Below are 25,167 nucleotides of genomic sequence, written 5' to 3' on the forward strand. Positions count from 1 at the left end.
TGTTTGGAGAGTAAAAGGGGACATTGACATCTCGCCTTTGTTTAAAGAAGCTCTTGAACTGTCCTGAGAGGAAATCTTTCATCTGTTCTATTTACTTTCTTCTGACCACACCCCAAAGACTGTCCAAGGCAGGGAAAGAGTAGATTGATTATGCACCAGATAGAATATTCCAAGGTAGGTTGTCGGTTCCCCCATTGCATTTAAGATGGAATTGCCTTCACAAAATTTCTAACATATTCACAGGCATTGCATAAAGGAAGGTTCCCCTGGAGTTCAATGGACCTTTTATTTCCACCTATAAATAATAAGTGCTCTCATGAATTAATTCTCATTCCTCTTTTCTCATCTCATTTCCTTTGTCTCCATTCCACAGTATTCAACACATCTCTGCCCTGCCCAAAATATCCCCTTTCTTACCATTCTGCTCAGACTTCATTTCTCTTCCTTTAGCTTTGTAGCCTTTCCTCATCACATCAAATCTTTCTGCCTAGAAACTCACACCTCCAGGGAAGCTACAGGGAGGCAATCAGAAATAACAGCAGTGGCCAAATCTCTGACAGAAAATCCCCCAATATGAAAAAGGCCTGTTCCCTGGGACATTTCCCACTTCCCACCAAGGAACCTTCAGAGTAAGCCTGATGGTTCTGTGGGGGCCCCTCCGAATATTAGAAACAGCTGTGTCTGGAAATTCCTTAGCCAGATATGTTACCAGAACCCCTTACAAGAAAAACTTGAGGAGAGGAATATTATCTGTACAACTACATAGTCTGCACACCCTATAAAAGAGCCCACATTTCCCTATTAGGAGAGTGAATGGTTAACATTTATTGTAAAACAAAATTTTAAGACAATTCCCTCAAATTCTAAAAAAGTTGCCGTGAATTTTATGTCTGCCAAAAAAAATCAGAAGGGTATTCAGTAAACCACTCAACTATTTGCTCACTGGAAACACAGTCTAATTTAACACTGGCCCTCTCCTGTCCTTCACGTTAGTATCACTGGGCCATCGGCCAAGGCCTAGAGAAGTGGTAAGCTTCATCTTGGTGAATTGGAATCTCTAGTGTCAGATATAGTCAGTCTGACTAAGGGGAACTACAGCTTGCCAAAATCTACAGTCTCCCTGTCTGTTCCACCCATCAAATATGCTTAGAAGTCCCAAGACCCAAGCCCAGCAGCCTACAGATCCCAATCAACTATCAATAGCTTAAGTGTAAGTGACTGTAGATGAAGTACAAGCCAAATGTGTTTCCTTTTTAGCTTCAGGAATTCCAGTGCTATTATGGCACCCATAATTCTCATACCTAATGATTCAGACAAGTATCCAGGAGCTAAGTTTTATGGGATGCTCTGCGCATGCTACAATTACAGCATTCAGCATAACACTAATAGGCATCCCAGTCTCGAGTTCCAAGGGCACCACATGCACAGTATTGACAGGATTACCCCTCCCATCCCTGGTTAAATATGATGGAAGATGTAGGGGTTCTCATATGCCCTGCTGCTAGTCTGGAGGCCTGTTTCTGCCTCTTCAGACTCCCACAGCTAGTGAACAAAGGAATGCATGTGTATATGTTATAGCCTAGAACTCTCTAGTGGGTCTCTTATTTCCCTAACATCCTAATATTGCATCAAATGTTAATTTATTGAATTTTCCTTCCCTTTCTATTCTTGAACACTACCCATATGATTCAAACTCAATGCTCTATCAAATTATCTTTTCTTCTCAAACCAGAGGCTTCCCATCCTATAAAAGAATATTCCATCTCAGAGACACTACTTCAAAGTGAGCTGCTCAGGAAAACAGTTTTTCAATAGCTAGTTGTATCAGGAGTGAATCTAACTGAGTTATCCCTAAATGCAGCAGCATCCCAGTGCATTTAAAGGGTGCTGCTTTATTTTCTTCCTTGATCAGGACCATATCTTGACATTCATATCCAGAGGAAAGCCAACTGCCTTGTGTTAACTATCATTGACCCTCCTCCAAGAATAACCTGGAAAATCCAAGGCATGGAAACCTGGCATCTCTTCAGAAAGCCCATACCTTGGGGCTCAGGTATATGCATGCCCATGTGCCTCTTTAGAGGGATAGAACAATTACTAGGTCCCAGACTCTATTGAACTGAGCAGAGCCAACTTTGTACATAATTGTGGGTGGAGGGTAGGAATGGAAAAGTTGGATAATCCATAATATTTGTATTTGCTATGGGGAAACCACAGTTCCTTTCACAATAATAGTGATCATATATTAAAAGTCTTTAGCATTATTGAGCTAGTCATTATTTAAACAAATCTCAGGAATAAAACTGAGTCCAGATATCATAACAAATCAGTCCTTTCCAAAGGCAGTATTCTTCTGCCTTTGCTTCCAGTGAACATGGAGAGAATCAAACTGAATATAAATGCAGCTACAATTTCACTAGATATTTTCTTTTCACTGTCATATTTAATCTTTGAGGGTTCCTTATTTTGTCCAACATCTTCCATTTCTTTGTTTCCTAGCACCATAACTGGAACATATTTGAGGATGTGTCTTTAGATTTTCCTAACCTTTGCCTAGTTTTTATCTCCAACTGATAAGAAGCTATAAGACAATATAATTAACACCAGCTGCCCCATCTTCACTTCTGACTCTAAGAGCTGAGCAAGCCAACCTCACAGGGTGTGGACTAGAGTGGGTAGAAAAATGTCTGGCTCCAGCCCAGCCATGGTGGGCCTCTCCCAAATTGCAATCCTCCTCTATTAGATAATACCTAAGTTCTTCAATCATGTTTACACAGCTGGAACTGTGCAGACCCTGAAAATCATGCAAAATGCAGACTGCTTAAGACTGCTGCCTGCTTCATTCTAGATTTAATCCTGTTTATCCAAAGAAGAATAAATGCATGTATTAAATTCCCAGCACTGGGGTAACGGCTACCAGGAAAGAAAACTCCCCTTCCTGCAGCATCCCACAGGTGTGAGGCTTTATGTCTGCTAGTAAGTAAGCAGCAGCCAATACAAGTTCAGTCCAGTAGGAAAAGCAGTAATAACAGGAAACACAATCATTCACATCAGAAAACAATTCACTGTGTGACTACACTGAAAAACTACTTCTAGTGGAGAGACTGGCACTACCTTAGTGAGGCACAGTTTCTAGCCATTCCGGCCCTTGAGAGTATGGGTGAGTCTGCTCTCCTCTTCACAGAGTTCCCACCCTAAGTTTGTCATGTTCCTGCTGGCCAACACCAAGGAAAACCCTCCACACAGCTCCATCAGCTCCAAAAGTAGAGAACAGATAGAGTGTAAGTTTGGTCCTAGGCATTTGACAACCATTCCTGCTGAGGACCTAAAGTCATAGGGACTGGTGAAGAAAATTTTTAGCATTGCTAATTTTGGGGTTGCAGAAAAGCAAAGGCAAACCATGCTGATGCAGCAGTGTGTCCAAAGGCAAGCTTCTCTCCAGATAGAATGAGGTGTATGTAAGTCAGATCTACTGGAGCAACTCAAGACTTAATCTGCTCCTTGCCAAAGGGAAGCTTATCACCCTGCAGCACACCTGAAGCCAGCTTCTCTCAGTGAAGTGTGCATTTGAAAAAGGCACCATCCCTCTCTCCCAGAGGCAGTGTAGCATAGAGTGTAGACTGTAGGCTCTGGAGCAAGACTGCCTGGTTCAAGTCCCAGGTCTACCACTTAATAGCCCTATCGGGAAATTACTTAAAATTATGCTCTGTGCCTTAGTTTTTTTTCTTCTATCTGTAAAATAGGAATAACCCCACTGACCTCCTGGGGTTGTTGGGATGGTTAAAAGTAAAAATGCATGTAAACCAAGCTAAAGAGTACCTGGCACAAAGGAAGAACTCCATACATGTTTAGGTCAAGAAGCTCTAACTCTTTGGGATAGATGGAGTCCAAGCTGGCCTTATCCTTAGAACATGTAGCTAACTACTGGTGGGATATAAAGGAAGGGATGCTGGGAAAGATCCCATGTTAAAGAGATCACCCTCATCAGGCTGCCTTGGTGGCCCAAATGCCACCATTAATTATTCCCTTGTATTATCATCACATTAAGATATCAAATGCTATATGGAAAGAGAGACCAATGAGTTTAGCAGATCCCTTGGAATAATTAGGACCTTGGGGAAATGGAACGTGAAACAGATAAGTTTATATGTGGGAAGTAGGAAACAAAGCCTGAGAATGCAGGGCCCTGAGTGGTGACAGAAACTAAGAAAACCCAAGGGGAGTATTAGATGCCAGTGTTCCCAAATAGAGGGGAAGGAGAAGACAGATATAGTGGCACGATAGACACAATTTTGCCAAGGGCTCGCCCTCGCATACTCCTTCTGAGAATGTGAGCAATGCTCTTTCCCTCTGTGCTTTTTTTCCTCCTAGGCACAGAGCTAATTCTGACTCTCTGCTGCAGTAGAGCTCATCACTTAAGGGGGAAAAAAAAAAACCACACACGCAGAATGCATTCAAATTTAAAAAATAGACCTCAGAAAGGAAATATTGACAAGATGCCTAATATGCTAAGTATGAGGAATTAAATTGAATGAGGCACTTGGGGCGGGAAAGCAAAAACAGGCTGCACCACACACATTTGGAACGACAGTACTAAACCGACAATACAAAACGCTTTCAGTTGATTAACAGGGAACATAATATGAGAGGGAAGATGGAGTGGAGTGGAGAAGCTGACTTGATATCTTAGATGTAAGGGCAAGCTATGATAAGTGCAATTCCCAACAGTTAACAGTGGAAGTAAGTCATCATAAAATTAAAGGCCAGAGGGGCAGATAACATCAAAGCACCTAGGGAAAAACAGCAATTCTTTCTAAAATACATAAAAGTAAAACAAAAAAAACAATGGGCAAGAAGGTTTCTTAGGAATTGAAGTGGAGAATCTGTGAAATGGACAAATGAGAGCCATTTAATTCAGGGGAAAAGTATATTTAGGATCTTTCTTACCCTCTGTTTCTCCATCAAAACCACATTAGAGACATTGGCCTAGGTTCTCCTCATAGATGAATCAGTGTCTCAAAAGGCTGAACAACAGAATCACTGGAGATAATGAGGCAAATGGAGCTCTGAAAGATTACTAAATTCCCCATTTCATGTGAATTAAGACCCCCAAAGATTGAAAGGCACCAAAGGGAACAACTCTGGTCATCAGATTTGGGAGTTCCATCACCAGGAGATGGGCTAGTAGTCCTGAACTAATGAACAGCTAAGAAATTGAAAGAAAGAGCTAATCATTACATTTTGGGAAAGGCAGAGGCAGCTGCCAAAGCATCAGAGAGGGAACAGCTGTGTTCTTCAGTTAGGGGAAAGACCTAATTAAGTTGAAAATTGCAAACTATTCAGAAATCGATGATTCAGTAAGGGAGAAGGAAGATGAGAACATGAATCGGGTGTAAAAAGGAAAGGAGGACCATTTTCACAAAAATGCACGCACTTGAAAGCAGAGTTAAGCTAAACACATGCAAGCAAAAGGCAAAGACAAGGAAGAAACTCAGAATGTTTAATACAAGCTATCTTCACCAATGTTTCACCCTAATTTCACTTGCCACGATGGAAGGATTTTTACAACCCAAAGTCCCATGACTGAGTCATATTTCCCATCCTGGCTTGGCCTTTAGAAATACAAAGGAAAATTCAGCCAACATGCCTTCTACTTCCCCAATAATCGTTTCATACTAAATGAAAATTAAAGAGTCATAAAATATCAGCAATAATGAGCCCTACAAATCATTCCAGTCCAAACTCTTCATTTACAGATGAGGAAACTGGGGCCCAAAATGAGGAAGTAAGTCACTTAAGATCATAAATGGAGTTAGTAACAGATCCAGGACTTGAATTCAGATGCCTGAATCAGGGCTTTTCCCCAAACTACAAAAACCACAATAAAAAGAAAAAAAATAGAAAACACCTTAATAAATACTGGGAAGTCCTCAAGTCCATTCTCTATGTCTGCATCTTTATTCCTGTCCTGCCCCTAGGTTCATTAGAACCTTTTTGTTTTTTTTTAGATTCCATATATATGTGTTAGCATATGGTATTTGTTTTTCTCTTTCTGACTTACTTCACTCTGTATGACAGACTCTAGTGAAGAATGATCACAGGGTGTTTTAACAATGTGGAAAATATTTTTTAAGTCATCTTTGAGAAATGACTGTCACCAAAATGCCCATACAGTACCACAAAGAACAAGCCAATCTAGAATGATTGGATCTCAGCAAGTTTGCAGTCCAATAAGTGAAAAAGAATGAAACCATATGATAAAACTTAGGACATTTATCTTAATGAAAACATTTGACCCAAAATAGCCCAGATCAGAGGAAATGATGAGGGGAACAGAAGCTAAAGATTTGAATTTCATCAGGCATTTTTTCAAGCCCCAACATGAGCAAGAAATCATCAAGGTCAGAGGGAAGGAAACTTCAAGAAGACTCAAGCTGTGATTCAATTGAAGTGTTGTGGTCAATGGAATTGCCAGTGAAACAGATTACACAGCAGACCAACTCAAAGAGTAAAATGTAAGAAACAAAGTGAAAGGCCAATATCTATATAGATATACTGTAGACACACCCAGGTACTATCAAACATGCCCCCTGGGCTAGTTAGGCACATTTCTTTCCTCCCATCTCATAGTAATGCTTCTAACTCCCTGATCTTTCTGGCTTCACTGCCATATTCTGCTGCAATTTCCCTAAGCAACATATCTTCTAAACTGGAGGAGGTAGCCCTTTAATAACAGGAATGAAAATTTCCTGCCAGCCCAATAGCCTCTGAGATTTCAAATGGAAAAACAGAACAATGCCCTGGAGTCACATAACAAGTCCAGGAAACACAAACTCTCTTCTGATCCTTGCACTGTCTTAGAGTAAATCATTTCACCTCCGGCATCTGTAGAAAGGGGTGGATGAGAACTGCCCTGGGGATCAAACATTGGTGGCTGGCATCTGTTGTTTGGTAGTGTTCAGAGCAATGAACTCATCAACATTTGTTCACTAAGGGTCTTCTCTAGTCATAGGAGTGTGCTATGAGCTGTGTGGGAGGAGGGGAAAAGTAATAAAGAAGGCAACTCTACTAAATGAAAAGAAGCCATAAAAATCTCCCATAAAGGAACACTGAACCACTACAACCAAAAAAATTCTTACTCGATGTCATTGAAAACATCTCTGTTTTTCATAAAAATATAATGGTGAAAGAGAAGCTGTCCCTAGAAGAAAAGAGGATGGAATTAGGCTGAGTTTAAAAGGGGGAGGGTTGGAGAAAGAACTAAATAAGAAACATCAAAGGAAAAAGATGGGGGAGGGAAGAGGAGGAGGGGAAGGGAAAGGCTACAGTAAAGTGAGCAGTTTACAACTGACCCCATAGAAGAAAGTACACCAGATTTGGCTTAGAGTATTAGATTTTAAGAACAACAGATTGACTGTGAGAGGTGTGACATGGTAGCCAAGGAGGAGGAGTCTTAAACATTGTTTAAGGAAAATGAAGACAGTTATCAACTAGATATAGCCAACTTGCTTAGGAAAAGAGGAATGAACAGACATTCTAAATTCATTGTGTCCTTAGACTTATTTGGCCTCTAATACTAGGGTGAAAAGCCCCTCCCTTGGTAGAACTTCACTGTTCCTTACTTTTCAACTGTAATTTTTCCTAAAATAGACAAGTGACCTGTTACTTCAGTTTGATTTTCACTCCATGCTTCATGACATTGCCATTGAGCAGTTTCCAAGAAAGGAACGCCAAAGGGAGAAAATTAAGATGAAAGAGCAATTACCCCTCAAAGCAAGCACACCATACCGTCTGTTAACTTGAGTATGGCACTCATTACAGATCCATTGGCAAATGGCTGTGTACTCAGGAATCTAAAAAGATTGTGCCCAGAACCCAAAATGCAGAATAAAAAGAGCTTGGAAGTTGAAAGGTCCTAACAATTACCAACCCCCTCATTTTACATTTTAAAAAAATAGGTAAAATGCAAATTAATGTGATATAAACTGTGTATATAGTTGTTGAAGAGGTACTAAGTAAAGGAGAGATCAGTCAAGAATGGCTTCTTATAGGACTTAAATTTTGCCCAAGAGGATTTTAAAGTAAGAAAGAGATATGGATAAGTGAAGAGGGGAAGTAAGCCAAGAAGGAGAATGATTTCATTAGCTTCATCTTACCACCATGATTCTTTGTGTGTCTACTATAAGAAAGGTACTTATCTAAGATTTTTACATGCATTATCTCATTTAATCCTTACAATCACCCTATAAGGTAGGTACTACCAATAGCCTCTGTTCTACAGATGAGAAACTCAAAGACTGGACAGGACAAGTAACTTGCATACAGTTGCACAGCTACGAATTTGTGGAATATAACGAGAACCAAAATCCCCTGACTCTCAGGTCAGTGTTTATCTGCTAAACTAGATTGTGCTGATAGTAAAGTGCTCAGGTCAAAAGATCAAGCAGGAGACGGGCAGAGAAAAAAAATAGCTGATCACAATTATACTGTACCAAGAAAAAGTATTATACACATATAAATAGCACTTTGGTTATTGATCCTAGCAACATTATTGCAACATTGCTCATCAGCCTCTCTATAAATATATGAATTAAGATTTTGAGAGGTTAGTGACTTACCCAGGGCTCTGTGATGAATAAATAATAGAGTGAAAACTATAATTCTCTTTCCCCTGGGCAACATAGTATTAAATCATTTTAGGGCTATAATGATCTTTTTAGCATTTTGCAATATCATGTGGATTTGGATTTTTATAAAGGCAAAAATTATGCCCTTCCAGTTACACTGATCATAGAATGTTATGTTCAAGCTAGGGAAGTTTGGTTTTCTTTTTCAGAATCTGCCTTTTTTAAACACAGTGCGTGTTCCTGTGTTATAAGTCTTTTTTGCATATCCCTAATTCCACACTAGTCTCTGTATGTGTTCTCACTCTCTCCCTCTCTCATTCTTTCTGTCTTTCTTGCTCTCTCCATCTCCATTTATTGGCAAACACAAGCATAAGGTCCCTTACAAGCCAAAGCATTTTATGTCACAAAACCACAGCCTGCCAGCTAAATTCAACACACTATAACCAGTGAAGATGAGCTACCTGACTTACCTTAATATAAGACAAACAGCTCTAAGCCAAGGCATGAGGAAAAAGAAAAAGAAAATTCATTTATCAACTGTGTATTTGAGTGGCTCTCTCCTGGCATTTATATAGAGAGGATTTTATAAGGGGCTTTGGCTGAGTATTTTTCTATCATTAACAAATTCATTTTTTTCATTACAAAAAAGAGGCAGAAATCCAAAGGCACATAAATTCCCATCATTGCTCAGATGACATTGTCCCCATGGACCTGCTGTGAGCTCATTCATATGACAAGGAGATATGACCTTTCAGGTAGGAGCTGGGCATTTTTCAGTCCATTGGCAGAAAAAAAGAATAGAAATGATCCTTTGCAGGGTGACTTCTAGAGGAGAACTAGAAATGAAAAATGTATCTCCTCATTTATTTTTTAATGAAAGTCTGGGCATGAGGTAGAAACAAACAAAGAAAAAAGAATCAAAATGATGGCCCATTAGCCATTTAAGAGCAGTGAGGCAAGAGAAGGAGAGCAGGGAAGGATAAAGCCCCTGGGGGTTGGAACATGCACATTTTTGCAGAGGGAAAGCAAAGCAGAGTCAATGCCAACAGAAAAGAACTAGAACTTTGCTTGCCTCACCACAGGTGTTCAAGAATATGTGCATTTTGTAACATAGATTAACATGGACCTCTCTTTCAAATTCCACAATGAAACCAAGCAGGACACTGTGGGGCTCCTGGGCACAGAAGCCTTTCCATGTCCCCCATTTCTTGTTTGTAGGGAATAGAATCCAGCCTCCATGACCTTCCCTGAGTTTCAAAGGGCAGATTCTAACAGTTGCTAATCAGGGAAGGGAGGGGATGCAGAGACAAAGGAGGAGCAGCCAAGAAACAATAGTGCAGCCTTAAGGCAGGGTCCTGTTTCTGCCTCAAGGATACACATAACAATATCTTTGAGCTCTGTAAAGAAATAAAACCCCCAACAAATGGAAGATTTTAGCATTCTTCATTCCAGAGAAGATCACAGTTTGAATATCTAGAGAAACTCATCAGGAGACCACCTGAAACCAGATTAAAGGAGTGCAGGCCCTGCACGCACCCTGATCCTCATCAGCAACCCCACTGTTGAACCATTGCTATAAAACTCCTCACCAAATCCTCCTGGGTTGGGACACACAGTTTTTGAGGCACGAGTCTGCTGTGCCCCCCTTTGCCTGGCAAAGCAACAAAGATATTCTTTTCTACTTCACCCAAAACTCTGTCTCGAAGATTCTATTTGGCACCTGTGCACCGAGGCCAAGATTTCAGCATCGATAAGAACCTTTAGTGGACATCCTTTAATTTCTCAAACCAAAGTCTGGGCTAATTCAGAAACATGATGTGATAGTGAAGGCAGCTTTTCAGCATTCAGATATTTCACAGCAAGTAAATCAATAATTATCCAGCATTCATTTGGACATTGATAGCTGTGGGTGAACTCATGAGGTTGTCATCTTTGGCACTCCTTTTCTGTGCTTCCCTCCACCTGCTGAGACTCAGTCTTCAATATTCTAGAAACCACCCACACACACACACCAAATTCCAAACTTAGAAACAATCTAATAGCAGTCATTTACAACTTAGTGTGAATTTGAATAAATGCATTCCCTCTTCCCATGGGCTGCTTGAAATTTGAGCTATAATTGTAAAATGAAATGCCTGACCCTCTGTTAAAGGTATCATAGATAGTAGCAAGCAGATGAGAGGCTCTGGACAGTGGTGTCCCTGAAATCATGGAAAGTAGATATTTCACTGACTGAATCTCTGTAGTAATAACAGCACTTTTTATTTTTGAGCACTTACTATGTGCCAGGAAGTAACACTAAGTGCTTTACCTGGATCATCTCACAACCATCCTGATAAGTAATTTCTATGTTTACTCCTATTTCATAGATGAGAATATTGAGGGTTCCAAAAAATAAGTAATTTGAGTAAGGTTAATAGCTATTAAGAAGCAAAGATAAGCATGGAACTTAGATCTGTCTTATTCCAAAATCTGTAGTCACTATGATGCTATGCTTGCCTTCAGATTTACAGGCAGACTAGTGGTGTCGATCTTGAAGAGAATGGAACAGGGTAGAAGTTGGACTTGCTTATACTAGTTGGAGCCTGAATTGATGGGACACTGTCTGTCTGGAAAACTCTAATGACAATTAGCATTCTCCGGTTTACCTATGAGGATTAGCTAGATAGTCTGTCTGGACTATGCCTCTCCTGTCCCTGCCAACCTTACTTTCAACCACAGATATTTGTATCTTATTTCATTTCTCTCAACTCTTCATTCTAACCTTGTCTACCTTTCTTAATCAGCTAAGATTCTGATTTTGAGTCTCATTTTAAATGGCTGTCACTCCTCTGTTAACTTTTTAAAATTCTACACTTGTCTCCCTCTCAGGGTTGCTGTAATAGATAAATGATATAACATGAACTCCCTTTCACGATGATTTTGGGGACTTTTCAGGACTTCAAACATTCTATGTTAAGTGGAAAATTAAGATACCAAAGGGGCCTCTAAGTAATGCTGCAGGTAGAATATTAGGTTCTGTGTCTGCATTTCTGGTATAGGTATTTTAATCTCTAAAGGATCCTACATAATTAACATTAGGCTTCTGGAAAAAGTACCACTTTTCTAAATTAAATAAAACAATGTCTAACTTTGCAAATCTCACTTATTTAATAGACAGCCAATTCCTCATCTAAAGGTTCTGTCCCCTAGGATCATGTAAGTTGTTCATTTTAGATAATTTTTCTTTACGACAATGAGAGAGAAATGAGGCAGTTAAAGGTGCTGTAGATGGATAAACAAAAGCACAGGATGAAGACATGAGTCCAATAGGTTTTGAACGCTTATCTCACAATGCTCCTTCCTCAGTGACACTTATTTCTGAGTGTGGAAACTATCAACAAGGCAGTGGGATGGGGGACAATAGCAGAAAGGAATGCTGCTCCTTCATCTTCATCATGCAGATGTAATCGTTTGAATGTTGGGTAGGCTCTGTTGATAACTATCATTTTTACTTAAACAGCTCTTTAAATATAGAAGACTTCCCCCCTCCCGACAGTACAATTCTCATTCCTTGGCTCATCATCCTGCAGAAAATAAGCAAAACACACCTCTAACACCCTTAGGCAATATAGAGGAATTTAGCTCAACGCAGAAGGCAGACGGGGAGTCTGGCAGACAGGGTTACAGCCTGGGAATGGGTACCTTCAGACCATCAACCTATAATGTTGGTAGAAACATCTGCCACCCACTTCAATACCACCGGAATCTGGAGAGCATTATAAATTATACCAACTACAGAAGCAACTTTTTCTGGCATTTTAATTGCTGGAACATTAGAGATTAATTAAGCAAACTTTACTTAAATGGCAAGTCAGTCATTTTCCTCCATGAGGGGCACCATACTAATGGAAGCCTTAAAGTAGACTGTGTTTCTTTGAAAACTGGATTTTAAACCAAAGATACAAAGCAGATAGTTTTATGAGTCTCTAATTAGCATCACAAAGGAAACACCAAAAGGTTAATAAGAGATGGTTAGTTTGGAATGGTGGTTTCCTGGTGCCAGCTCCAGCAGCTCAGTCTGTTTGCAAACTCATTAGCTGCCTAGATTGATTATCAGCTGAATTCAGGAAGTGCTCACTTGCTGTGTTAGCAGAAAGCTAGTGTGATTCGATACACCTACCCTACAGCTAACTAGGGCCCAACAGTAAGGTAACATTTTCTGCAGTCAAATAAGGCAGGTTTTCTTTGCCTTCAACTTCAGTTGACATCAATTATAAATCTGAAAGTGTTTGGTGAAGCTCTGAGAGGCATAATGAAAACTTCTAAGTTGACAGTTGGCACAAACAAAGGTCTGGCTCCAGGTCTTTAATATCCAATTTGTGCATCGACACCATATTTCTGAATTCTCATTTTGCTGCTAAGCAAAATCATCCAGTGTAAGAAAACCCAAACTTAATAGAGTACTCACAGATAATCACTCAACTTCTAAAATGTACAGTTTGATGGGCAGTGAGTCAAGCAAAAGAATTTGCACTTTGGGTTTCACTCTGGACTTTGCCATTGATTTGTGTTCTGATGTGAATAAAGTTTTCAAATTCTTGGTGCATCAGTTTTTCTTCCAGAAAAAAAAAATGGAACAGATATTTATACGAAGCATGTCTCTGCAATAAAATGGGTCCTTGAATTAAACGGACTAAATTTTCTAGCTAGTGATGATAATAATAATAGCTCCCCAAATTTAAAATAGTTCACATTTGCATATGAATCATGGTTCAGCTTCTGCATCTGACTTACTTTAGTTTATCAACAGTGGGCAACCTGACTCTTACAAGCTGGAGGCATTTTTTTTCCAATAAGCTGATTTTTAAATTAAATTAAAATCAAAACCATTCTTTTTGTTCACCTCCCAGATTAGAGCAACTGACAGCCTCATTAATGATTAAAAACAGCAGGTGGTGATGTCTAAGAACAGTTTGACCAGTCTGAGTATCTTGGAACCTCTACCATTCCTCTTTTCTCCCTTTTACACGTATTAAAAAGGAAAGATTCTATTGTTCACACAGGTTGGAAACTCCACAGGGTGAAAGAGGAGGGAAGAAAGCAAGTGGTCAAACATCTATTATTATGCAACCTAAGGACAGAAAGGAGAGACTATATGAGCTTAGAAGTGGCAAAAGCGGCCACACATTGGAAAAATGTATCTCTGACACTGGATTTGAATTTGCAAACTCATGGCTGGGAAGCTGCCTTGCTGTAATCAACTAAGATTACCAAGTTTCTCCAGGTGATTATAGTAGTGTTTGTTTACAGATATCTATTCAAAGGGAAGCAGTATAATAGGTTATGCTTTTATTTTAAAGTAGATTACAATTGCACTCCTGCGTGACTTAGAGTCTAGTTACTAAACCACAAATTAGAAAGAATCTAAGGCTTAGCTAACTGGGGTAGGGGGAGATGAATGTGTTTTTAAGGTTTTAACTTCTTCCAAACTGAAAATCTCCCCGTTCAACTAAGAAAGGAACATAAAGAGTCTCATTTGCCATGAAAATGGATATTAAAGATTTAAAAGAACAAACAATAAGATGGTGTCGTCTATTATTTCAGATTTAACAGTTTACAAGTTTGTTGTCTACACTGTTGTGAAGAATAATGGAGTAGAATTATTATTTCTGATAACAAGGAACCCACAAAAGACAAAGTGTCTCTCATGAGGCCACCTCAATGATACAAAACTTTGAATGAATTCATCCAGAGTTCATTTTATGACAAACTCCTTTGGCCCCTTCTGAATTCAGTGCCTTTCAAATCACCTCTGCTACCTACCATCTCACTTATTCCTCTAACTACAAGAGTAGATCTTTGGGGTGCACGTTTTGGGGTGAAGTCCAGTGTTCATCATAAAACCTAAAATCCCACAACACCCTTCTGACTTTGTCACTTGCACACAAATGTCTAGTCCCAAAGGATTTGCTCCAAAACAACTCTAGAGACTGGTATCTCACTGATAATCTTTATGAGAAGCCGTGGGGAACTGCTTTGTATTCTCTCTGCATGGCAGAATAACTAGTTGGCAGGGAGGGGGTTCCATTCTGCCCAATTGCAAAAGCATCTGTTTTGTCTACCCACTTTAAGCTGTGTGTAAGTCTCTAAAAAGTAACTTTTCTGATGGCTCTAAAGGCCAGTTCAAACCTTTTCCAATTTGGTGCCTGGTGATTTTTCCATGGTTGAAGTTTTATTGGGGGTAAGCCTTGGGGTAGGAATAGAAATTGAATAGACTTTCTTGTCAAGCCACATTTCAAAAGTGGATGTGTCAAATTAGCTTTCCTTGGCCCATAATGAACAAACAGGCAATGAGCCATCTAGTGAAGACAGAGACCAAAATACCTGGGGCAAAGACCTGATCCTGGATGACAAAAAGCATCTACAGTAAGAAAGGAAAGCCATCTCACAAGTATTTTGCCTACAGTGCAATAAAAGAATAATACATGATTTTGGTATTCTTGAAATTGCTTTTTAAATTATGACTTAATTCTTCATATTTATTTCATAATAAAAGGGTTAAAGGGAAGATGACAGAAAAAATACTTCATAAATATTTGAACAGAAAGTTCAGATTTATGTTTTCCCATCCTGATGGAGTTTATTTATGGTCCTTAACCACCTTATGATAGGACAGAAATAATGTTAAATAGATTGAGAGACCCAAAGAAAATAATGATCTTGACATTTCAATGGACTTTTTGAGTATGTGGATCAACCATATGATCTAGCCCTATACAACAACTTGATTTGCTTCTCATCTGTTGTCCTATTGGCAATGTCCCTACTTATCATGGCCTATAGAACTTGCTTCATCATGAAGCAATTGGGAAAAAATTCACCTAGCAAATCACATAGAGCATAATTTTATCTTGCATACTATGTCGGGGCCTGGCTTCCACTCTTCCTCCAAAGGGATCCCATTACACCAAACTGTCTTTTGAAATGCACTTTGCTTTCCAGCTCAAATAATCTTAATTAATTTCTTCATTGATCATATGCAGTCTATTCCATACTGGACCATTTGTGCTATTGGATCATAAACTCCTAGAGAATGAAACTGCTAATTGTTCAGTGTGCTCCCTTTATATAGCCTCCATCCTCCAATGCTTTCCGAGTGTTCAGAAATATAGAAATTCTTAGTGCCAACCAGTAAAGAAAGCCCTTGACATTTACTCTCGTGATGAGTAATGAATCCCATACTACAGGTAATTATTAATAATAATAAATTTTAAAATAGACAATGACTATGAGACAACTAAAAGTTCCAAGTGGATCAGGAAAACATTATTATATTAAGAAAAGGAATAGCGCTTTTATTTCAAAGCAGATGAACAGAGCTGTCCTAAAAGAATTCTCTGACCAAAAGGCCCAGGCCAAAATAATGCTAGTAAACAACTGCTAAGAGCATGGATGTTTCCATTAGTTAAGGACAACATTTTATTCTAGCGGCTACCTTGCCAATAAAATGTAAATAATGCTTTGGAAGGAGTTCAATTATCTGGTGCAGCAATGTAGTTGAAATAAATAAAAGCATCCACCTGTCACTTCTCTTCCCACCTACCCAGCCATTGCTGAGACTGAGAATGGATAAAGGTCCTGGATGTCAGAATGAAAGGGAGACTGGGTATTGAGTATCACTGAGTACCTCTTAACCAGCAAGGTAACTGGGCATGTCAGAGATTAAACCAACCATCTTACAATGACAGTAACTAAAAGTAAGCAGGAAGTTCAATCTCAGAGTAGATGGATTTAAAAAGAAAATGTTTAGGGCTTCCCTGGTGGCGCAGTGGTTGAGAGTCCACCTGCCGATGCAGGGGACACGGGTTCGTGCCCTGGTCCAGGAAGATCCCACATGCCGCAGAGCGGCTGGGCCCATAAGCCATGGCCGCTGAGCCAGCATGTCCGGAGCCTGTGCTCCGCAACGAGAGAGGCCACGACAGTGAGAGGCCCACATAACGCAAAAAAAAAAAAAAAAAAAGAAAATGTTTAATATTGTGACACTGTTCAAATTAGAACATCAAGAACCTTTCGTGATACTCTTACTAAAAATAAGATCTTGAGTGTAACAGTCTTCTTTTATTGTTTCTTTTGCTTTATTGGCACAATATTAATAAGGTTTTTATTAGTCCCAGGCTCCATTCTTACGATGATTTCTAAAATCAGAAAGAATTATTCATTTCATCATTGAGCTGACCTTGGTCACCCCAGTAAAACCCGGATAAGCATAGCTAAAAAGATAACTTTCACAGTCAATAACAGAAGTAGTTGACACATTCCCAGAGCCAGACATATAGTGGGCACTCCAAAATATTGCTGAATGAATGAATAATATATATCTATGCATGGATTGTTCCTGTCTGGTTAGAATGCTGTATACCTAAGGCAAGATGAAAAAAACCTGCAAGTCATATATATAGAAACACTGTATACATATACATTACTGTGTTCAAGTAATTAAACATTTTACCTGGTATATTTTCAAGAGGCTAAACACACCTTTAAAAGATTCTATATGAGCAAAACCAGGGGAGAAATAACCACATGAATTGCAAAACAGTATATCTAGCCTGAAAGATGCTAATTCGGGTCCAGGGGGAGCTAATCAACCCCTTTGTTGAAGTAAAGATAAAACTTTTTGACAGCAAATGCTATTCTGATAAAATGGAATTTTCAATTACTCTATGAACATCTGGTTCATGCTACCATTTCTGGAGCCCAGCAGCACACTGCTTTGCAATGTCACAAAATATTCTCCATTGAGAACTCCCTATTTTGCTAAGAGATTAATTGAAATGAGTGTTTGGAAATTTAGTGAGGTGAGAGGTGAGTCGGGGGATAGGTAAGAGGATAAGGAAAGGATGTTTAGTCACTGAATCATAATTTCCTTAAAAGCCTAGAGGAAATTAAATTACACATTGTTGGTAGAGTGTTGAAAGTGTAAACGTCTTAATACACCTGTGGTTGAAACTAGAATATGCATAGTATGCAGTCTACAGAACATCTTCATGGCTAATTTGCAAGCAGTGGTTACATTAGACACAGATCAAGTTCTTCAAATCCATGTTTTACACAACAAACATGTTAAATGATATTCAGGCGATGAAACTAGCAAATAAACAAGTTTAGGAACATGCAGAAGAACCTACACTCCGAGAAATAAAGCAATCATTATATTGCATTTTGGTGATTTTAGATGTCAAAATCAGCTAGATGTTATCACAAATTTCTGTATGTTCCTTCCATTTGGTATCAATTAGCATGGGAGGGGAAACCAATTCAGTGTTGTAGTGAACTCCAAATTAGGTGCATATTACAGCAATTAGAGTCATCTTTTCAGCTGATGAATTTATAATCAATAATTAAAATCATAAGGTAAGAGATTGAGTGTGATTTGAAACAAATTAGTTGGGCTTGGGACTAGTATGTATGGTTCTAAGACATGAACCTATAAACTCTAATTTCATATCAGGACTACACATTTGAGTATGCATAATGGGATATCCAAGTCATCACAAATGGGCATGCAAAGAAGCAAGGAGACAAAAGCCTCTTAACCCAGCACTATTCAATCCAAAAATAACCCTGACAGGAAGAGATTCAAGCCCAGTGAAACCCCCAATTGTGCAACAAACCCATGAGCCTCTGGCATCTCTGACCACCCTACTTTTTGGCTATTCTTCTTAGAGATTGTCTGCAGAAATTGCATAGGGAGAAATTTTTGTCCCTGTCAGAAGGTGGTAATTTTACCAAATAACTCAAATTCACGGAGGGAAAACAATGGTTAAAAGATTTGAGTGCGACTCCCCAGCTCAGCACCAAATCACATCAGGAACCAGATCAGGTGGTAAAATCTGCTGAGTGATAACACTTACTTGTTCTCAAGGCACTCTGAGAGCTATAGAGAGATAGCATTGCAAAAAAGTGCCATATGCCAGTAGAAGTACAGGATAAAGAATGTTCCATCACCTTCTTTTCTGGGAAGCCATGACAAGAGCTACAGTATGGGGGACAAGCTGAGACATATTAATTCAAAGGCACTGCAGATGATAAATGTAATTCAGTCACCTGGCAACCAGGAAATTCAGCTCAGCCAGTTCATCAACCCACTGACCTGGTTTTAGCCTTGTCGAGAGTGATACCAGGATTGATAATAATCCAGAAAGAAGAGATTCCTGCCATTCCATCATATCTCCACCCTGACCCAGCTCACAGATGTGTTTGGTTGGGGCAATCAAAATGCAATCAGTGATTGTCTTTCAACCACTGTGCCTTAGGATAAAGTGAAAAACATTTATTATATGAATCCAAGTTTGAGAAAATGCTAGAAAATGTTAATTTTTGAATCATTGCTATTGTTTGAGGTAGCAATATTCAACCCAAGTAAACTGGTGACACCACCTATGTGGCTAGCCTAGAGTTGATTGGGGATACAATTAAGTACCATTATGGAAAGCTCAGTAGTACTGGGATATCATAAGGTAGAGCCAGAGATGTAAACAAGGCCTGAATTCCCTTTGTAACTAAACTTTAATGACTCAACCAAATTGAAAAGAACAAACTCGAGGGTTAGTTCAAGGTTTAGCCACTGCTAGAATAATGGAAAAAATGAAGATACATAGATAAGAATCGAATATTGAGAAACAAAATGTAAAAGTGTTGCCAAAACAGAAGAGCAAAAAACTGTGTGTGTGTGTGTGTGTGTGTGTGTGTGTGTGTGTGTAATCCCCATCTTAAACATAGGAGAGTCTTGGGATAATGCCACACATTTGCTTTAGAAGTCTCATTATTACAAATCTACAGTATCTATACACAATACATCCCTTTTGTAAGAAACACTCAGAAAAATTAGCTGCAGTCCACTGGTACTATTTTCCTAGAGACATGTGACAAAAAACTAAAACAAATGTTGTTCTAGCCAGGCACAAAGTGAGAATCAATTATGACTATTTCTTTTCCTGGAGTCATTTCATTTTAGAGAGCATCTAACTAAAACCCTTCCTGATACAAATGAAAAAGCATTTCTTTGAGACACAAGACTAGTAAATGATACATATCAGTCTGTATCCTGTGACACGCTGCTAATCCTCTGGGAATCAAATAGCCTCTGTTTCAGTTATATAAATGTTTGATTTTTTTCATCTTTAGTCTTAGTAAGATTACCCAGAAAGTATAGTATCTCTGCGGATGGCACCACTCACCAATGAGAGAAGGCAGCAGTGCATAATCGGTAGTGACATATATATTATAGACTTTGACACTTGGATCTGCTGGGGAGGGGATGGACTAAACAATTTAATAGAATCTACAGTGACTAACTTTTTCTCCATAGAAAACATTTTATTTTGTGGATCTTACATTTTTTTCCCCTTTGGATTCATTTACAAGACCAAAACAAAAGCATTTAATGATGTTTACAGTGAAATGAAACAGCTGAAGACCAGCACATAATCACCATATTTTGTTTTCTCATCTTTAAGTCTTTTAGCAGTGGGGCTTCCAGCTGAGCTTGCGTCTAGCTTCTCTCAAGACATAGCCAAGCATTCTGAACCTTCACTGAGCCTAAACACCAAGCTGAATTCATAGTTCTTAATTGAAAAAGACAGGCTGTTTGTCCAACATGTTTGCATCAGTAAAACACTGAAAATGACATTTGTGCTCAAGTCCATCTGAACATTCTGCCTTAGCTGAACTCTGCTAATGTTTTTATACCCTGGTTTATGCTTGGCTCCTCTTGTTAAAGCATGTGTGGCTGAGTTCCCAAAAATAGACTCTTCTTCATACATGAGGATGCCGTTCCTGACTTGTGCTTTGAGGCATTTTTGACATGCACAGAATGTTACATTAAGTCAGCCATGTTTTCTTACCCTGGTCTCTCCTATGAACAATGGCATGCATTTGCATGGTAGCTAGTGGGATTTGGCATCACAGCCCCATAGACAAAATGGGAAGTTTTGTACTCTGTCCTCAGTAAAGATTATGCAATCTGTGGTCAGAGAACAGAGTCTCTTTCTGGGTAAAGTTAACCAACTTGATATGGAAATAAAACTCACCCCTTTGGTGTCATAAGTGCTGTGCTCTCTGCAACTCAACTGATCAGTCCAATTCATGTACTAAAGCAAAAAGAGGCATTTATTCCTAGTGAGAAGGCATCTGTTAATTTCCTATGTGTGCAGTGCAGTTATGATCGATGAGTATGTATACAATATGTATAGGTAGTTGGCTTTTTAAATGCCTGAACGTTATATGATCATACGGGATCCACTCATGGAGGGTGAAGAAGAGTCTGGACAGGTGTCAGGACATCTCAAAACCCTGTAGGAAAATACACTCATTACAGTAAAGTAATGCAGTGAGCCTCCAAACATCCTGGGTTCTTTGGAATCTATGGTTGCAACTTACAGCCGATCAGCCCTTACCATGGTCAGGCATCTGAGATCCCATGGAGGTCACGCTGGTGTTCAGCACATCATTGACAGCAGTGTCACAATACAGGCTTCGCTGGACATCATGCTCACTGTCGGTCTGGTCACTCTCCTCATGGCCGCTATCCTTCAGGCTGTTGCCCTCTAAGTCCTTGAAGGTGGAGCTGCTGGGTTAAAGAAAGAATGATAATTTATAACTGTGATAGATCTGATTTTTAAAACTCTTTCAGAGCCAGGATGATGTCAGCTCTGTGGTGAGGCCAACAGCAACTGGATTGTCCAACAGGGCAGGAGGAAGAGAAATTTCTGTTTAAAGATCACGGAACTTAACATTGTAGAGAGGTTCCCACTACTGGATGCTGATGCAGCTAATACTTTCATTCACTTATCTTCATTGCATCACTACTGGCGAGGCGGAAGAAGCTACAACTCTGAAACAACCACCTGCAAAAAATATCATCATTTCAGAAGGTTTTTTTCTCTTCTTACATAATCAAATTAAAATAATAACAGCTAATGTTTACTGAGGGATTACTGTGCATGAGGCACTGTTCTAAGTGCTTGACATGAGTTAACTATTTTAATAATCACAACTCTATAAGAGACAGGTGCTATTAATATTCACATTTACAGGTGAAGAAAAGAGAGGCACATGGAAGTTAAATAACTTGTCCAAGGTCACATAGCTGGTTAAAATGTAGCAGATCTAAGACCAAACCCAGGCAGTCTAGCTGCAGAGCCTGGACCCTTAACACTATGTATACTACCCCTCCAAAGATATCTACTAACCAACTGTGAAAATGAAAGTGGAAGAAATTGAGGTAATGCAATTCAAATAGAAAGGGTTATCAGGATCAGAGAACTCAGGTCAGTTTTAACTGAGAGAGGTTGAGGGACAGAGTCAAAGAAAAAGAGGAGAGGTAAGAGCTGAGAAGAAGAGAGCCTTCGCGCATGGAAAGTAAGACAAAAGTGAGAACCAGAGAGTGAACTCTAAGGAAACTGTGAGTGTAGCTATGCTAAGAACATGGCAACTTGCAGCTCAAGACTTTGTGTGTAAATTTTTCTTGCACCTATTAAATCAATCCACCATTCAATGCACTAAGCATACTACCCAAAATCCCCACACCATTTCTCACGAAATAGAGAACAATACATTAGGTACATCCATAGAGGCCCCATCTACTATTTCTAATACTTTGTGTGTCCTGACAGAATCTGCAGCTGTGCTCCACCATGGACCATAAATTATGCATCTGAAATACCTAGTGAATGGGGAATCCATTCCCTAGTCAGTGAGGAAGCTGCAAAGGCATACTCAAGAAAATGTGTTGTTGTCTCAACAAGGGAGAGTGGCACACTTGTGAATTAGGACAAGTCTCAACAGACCTACTCTACCTCTGAAAAGGGAGCCCTGTGGAGATGACACTGCAAACTCGCTTGATCTGCTCAACCTTGAACATCCACAGGCCTGGCTCTCTGAAGCTTTGATAAGAACATTCAGTACATACGATGAAGAGCTATGCCATGGACACAATGGCTACATTGTCAATCTCCACACTTGGTCAAAAGGAAATCACAGCAGATTTTTAACATATGACCAACCTAGATGTAGAATGCTTGCTGCCCTGAATATGAAAAGGAAAAGACCAAAAGGGCAGTAACTGGAAAGCCATAATTGTCAGAAAATGAAGGGCAGAAGGGGGTGAAGCATTGACCTGTTTGCTAATTATTTTCAGAAAGAATAACTGAGCATCAACTGTATTAAAACTAAAATCATTCAATAGGCCAACTCACTCAGCTCCTCCAAATTATGTCATGCAGCTACTCAGCCCTATGGACCCACCAGGATGCAGTCCTATTCAAAAATCAATCATCTTATGAGTCTTTTATGGTCATTAAGACCAAATGGAAACACATGCTTTAAAGTGTGTCACCACCTCTAGTTTTATGGCACAGATTTGGAGGCTTCCTGTAAATACTAATCACACAGCATGAACAGATTCAAAGTTTGTTTTTTAGAAAAAAATCTGGTCCTGCCCACATGCACCCCTGCACCTCAGGAGAAAGGAAACCTGCCTGGATAGTATTACTAGTTCCTACATTTTTATAACAAATAATTTTTTGACCTGCATTTCTGCTATCTGAAGCATGTGAAAATTTCTTTAATCCACAATGCAAAATTGTTACCTTAAACCACAGAATTCAACCCTGAATTGACTGCATTTCAGCAGTTGCTAAAACTTGCTTGAGACATACGATGGTGAGGGGTGTAGAATAAGAACAATGCAATTAACCATTCCTTAGAGCAAGGTTCTCAACCTCGGCACCATTGATATTTTGGGATGCATAATTCTTTGTTGTGGGTTAGGGGGGTGTCCTGTGCATTGTAGGATATTTAGCAGCATCCCTGGCCTCTACCCACTAGATGCCAGTAGTGCCTCTCCCAGAAGTTACAACCAAAAATGTCTCCAGACTTTGCCAAATCACTCCCAGGTGAGAACCACTGCTCTAGGTTCTTTAAACTCTATTCCTGTAGCATATTAGATTTCCTGACTGTAGTGGAAAGAGCACTGAACTTGGAGTCATTAGAACAAGTGATAATCCATAATCTGCCACTTCATCTATGGGAACCTGGGCCTGATAGCTAATGTCTTGGTGCCTAGACTTCCTTGTCTGTAAAATGCATTTGCTGGGAATTCCCTGGCGGTCCAGTGGTTAGGATTCCATGCTTTCACTGCCAAGGGCCCAGGTTCAATCCCTTGTTGGGGAACTAAGTACATCACTGTTAATCAGCTATAATCCAATTTAAAAAAAAAAAGAAAGAAAAAGAAAAAACTTAAAAAAATAAAATAATAAAATGCATTTGCTAAAACCTCTTTCAAGAGGCCATTTTGAGGACTCAATGAGATAGTTCACATGAAGTACCAGGTATACACAAATGCTCAGTAAATGGTTATTGTTTAATATGATCATTACTTCCATATATGGTAATGCTTTCATTGAGTTACTATTAAATATTATGCCCATAGTCTTTTTATAGGATTGATATAGGAAATGTATATATAAATAATGTTTCTATATTTTCTATAAACTATAGTCAGACATTGTCCACTATGTTAATTTCTTCTAAAATTCAGGGACAGGAAAAAAATTCTCCTGTCAAATGTGTATCCTTCCTTTATTAAAAAATGAGAATGACACGCTCTGGTATACTTACCTTTCTGTCTTGGCTTCTCAAAAGCTTCAAGGAAAATATAATGTTTAATTGCAGTGAGTTACATGCCAGGGATCTCTATTTAGCTTCTTGCAATTGGTTTTGGATCTGTCTTTTAAATTTTTGATCATCGTTTTTATATGCATCTAAATATTATAAACCACCTCGGAGCTTTTGGTTTTTTAGGTAGAAAGAAGAGAAATAATAAAATAGTGAAGAATTGGCTACTAGGACTTAAGGGACTGGTAAGGAGAGAATAAGTCATATATTCTCTAAAGAAAAAGCAAGGAGTATTAACCCCCTCCCCCAAACCTTAGAATAGTTAACTTGTTTAAAGCTCAGTTTGCCCATCTGACAAACTAAGTACCACTTACTCTCTAAGTACCACTTTCTCTCTCTCATCCTGTAAGGACATTTAGTAGCTTAATGAATGGATTTCTGTAAGGCAGTTTAAGACAGTAAGTAAGATGCTGCAAATTGTAAAACAGCCTGGTAAACGGCCACTCACCCAAAACAAATAACAATTTATGCCAGGCATAAAAAATGCTGATTCCACTTGCTTTATTACCTGTGTACTTCTTGGTAGATGAACGACTTGTAAACCAACTTTTGTGGGACAATAAATTAGGGTTCTTTTTGCAATGGTATTGTAAATACAAATGTTTCTATTACTTGCTCTGGTGGCCAACAGAGGGACAAGTTTGTCTGAGAAAACTTAGAACAAGATTCTGCACACAATAATTACTCATAAAATTCTTGATGAATGATCATTAATAACATTCTGACCCGTATTTACCCTTTAAAATATTAGAAATCTTTCCAAAAGACAAAAAAATCTGAAAGGAAACAGGTCTTATCTTCCTAGTAGGTCACACCACAT

The 25,167-nt window shown here is 39.1% G+C and overlaps 1 protein-coding gene across 3 annotated transcripts in view; it reads right to left on the reverse strand.

The window, feature by feature from the left end:
• The window catches only part of PCDH19 (protocadherin 19), a gene marked incomplete at both ends in the record, with an annotated part of 108,350 nt that overhangs the window by 21,806 nt on the left and 61,377 nt on the right, over positions 1 to 25,167 (reverse strand). For 2 of the 3 annotated variants that reach the window (XM_082681922.1, XM_082681921.1), the window contains one exon: positions 21,068 to 21,240. In XM_082681922.1, coding sequence (XP_082538048.1) covers positions 21,068 to 21,240 — 173 coding nt within the window. The remainder of the gene's footprint in view (positions 1 to 21,067; positions 21,241 to 25,167) is intronic. The other variant, XM_082681923.1, reaches the window with a different exon arrangement.

Source organism: Grampus griseus (genome assembly GCF_964374135.1).
Source record: "Grampus griseus genome assembly, chromosome: X".
NCBI classification, from domain to species: domain Eukaryota; kingdom Metazoa; phylum Chordata; class Mammalia; order Artiodactyla; family Delphinidae; genus Grampus; species Grampus griseus.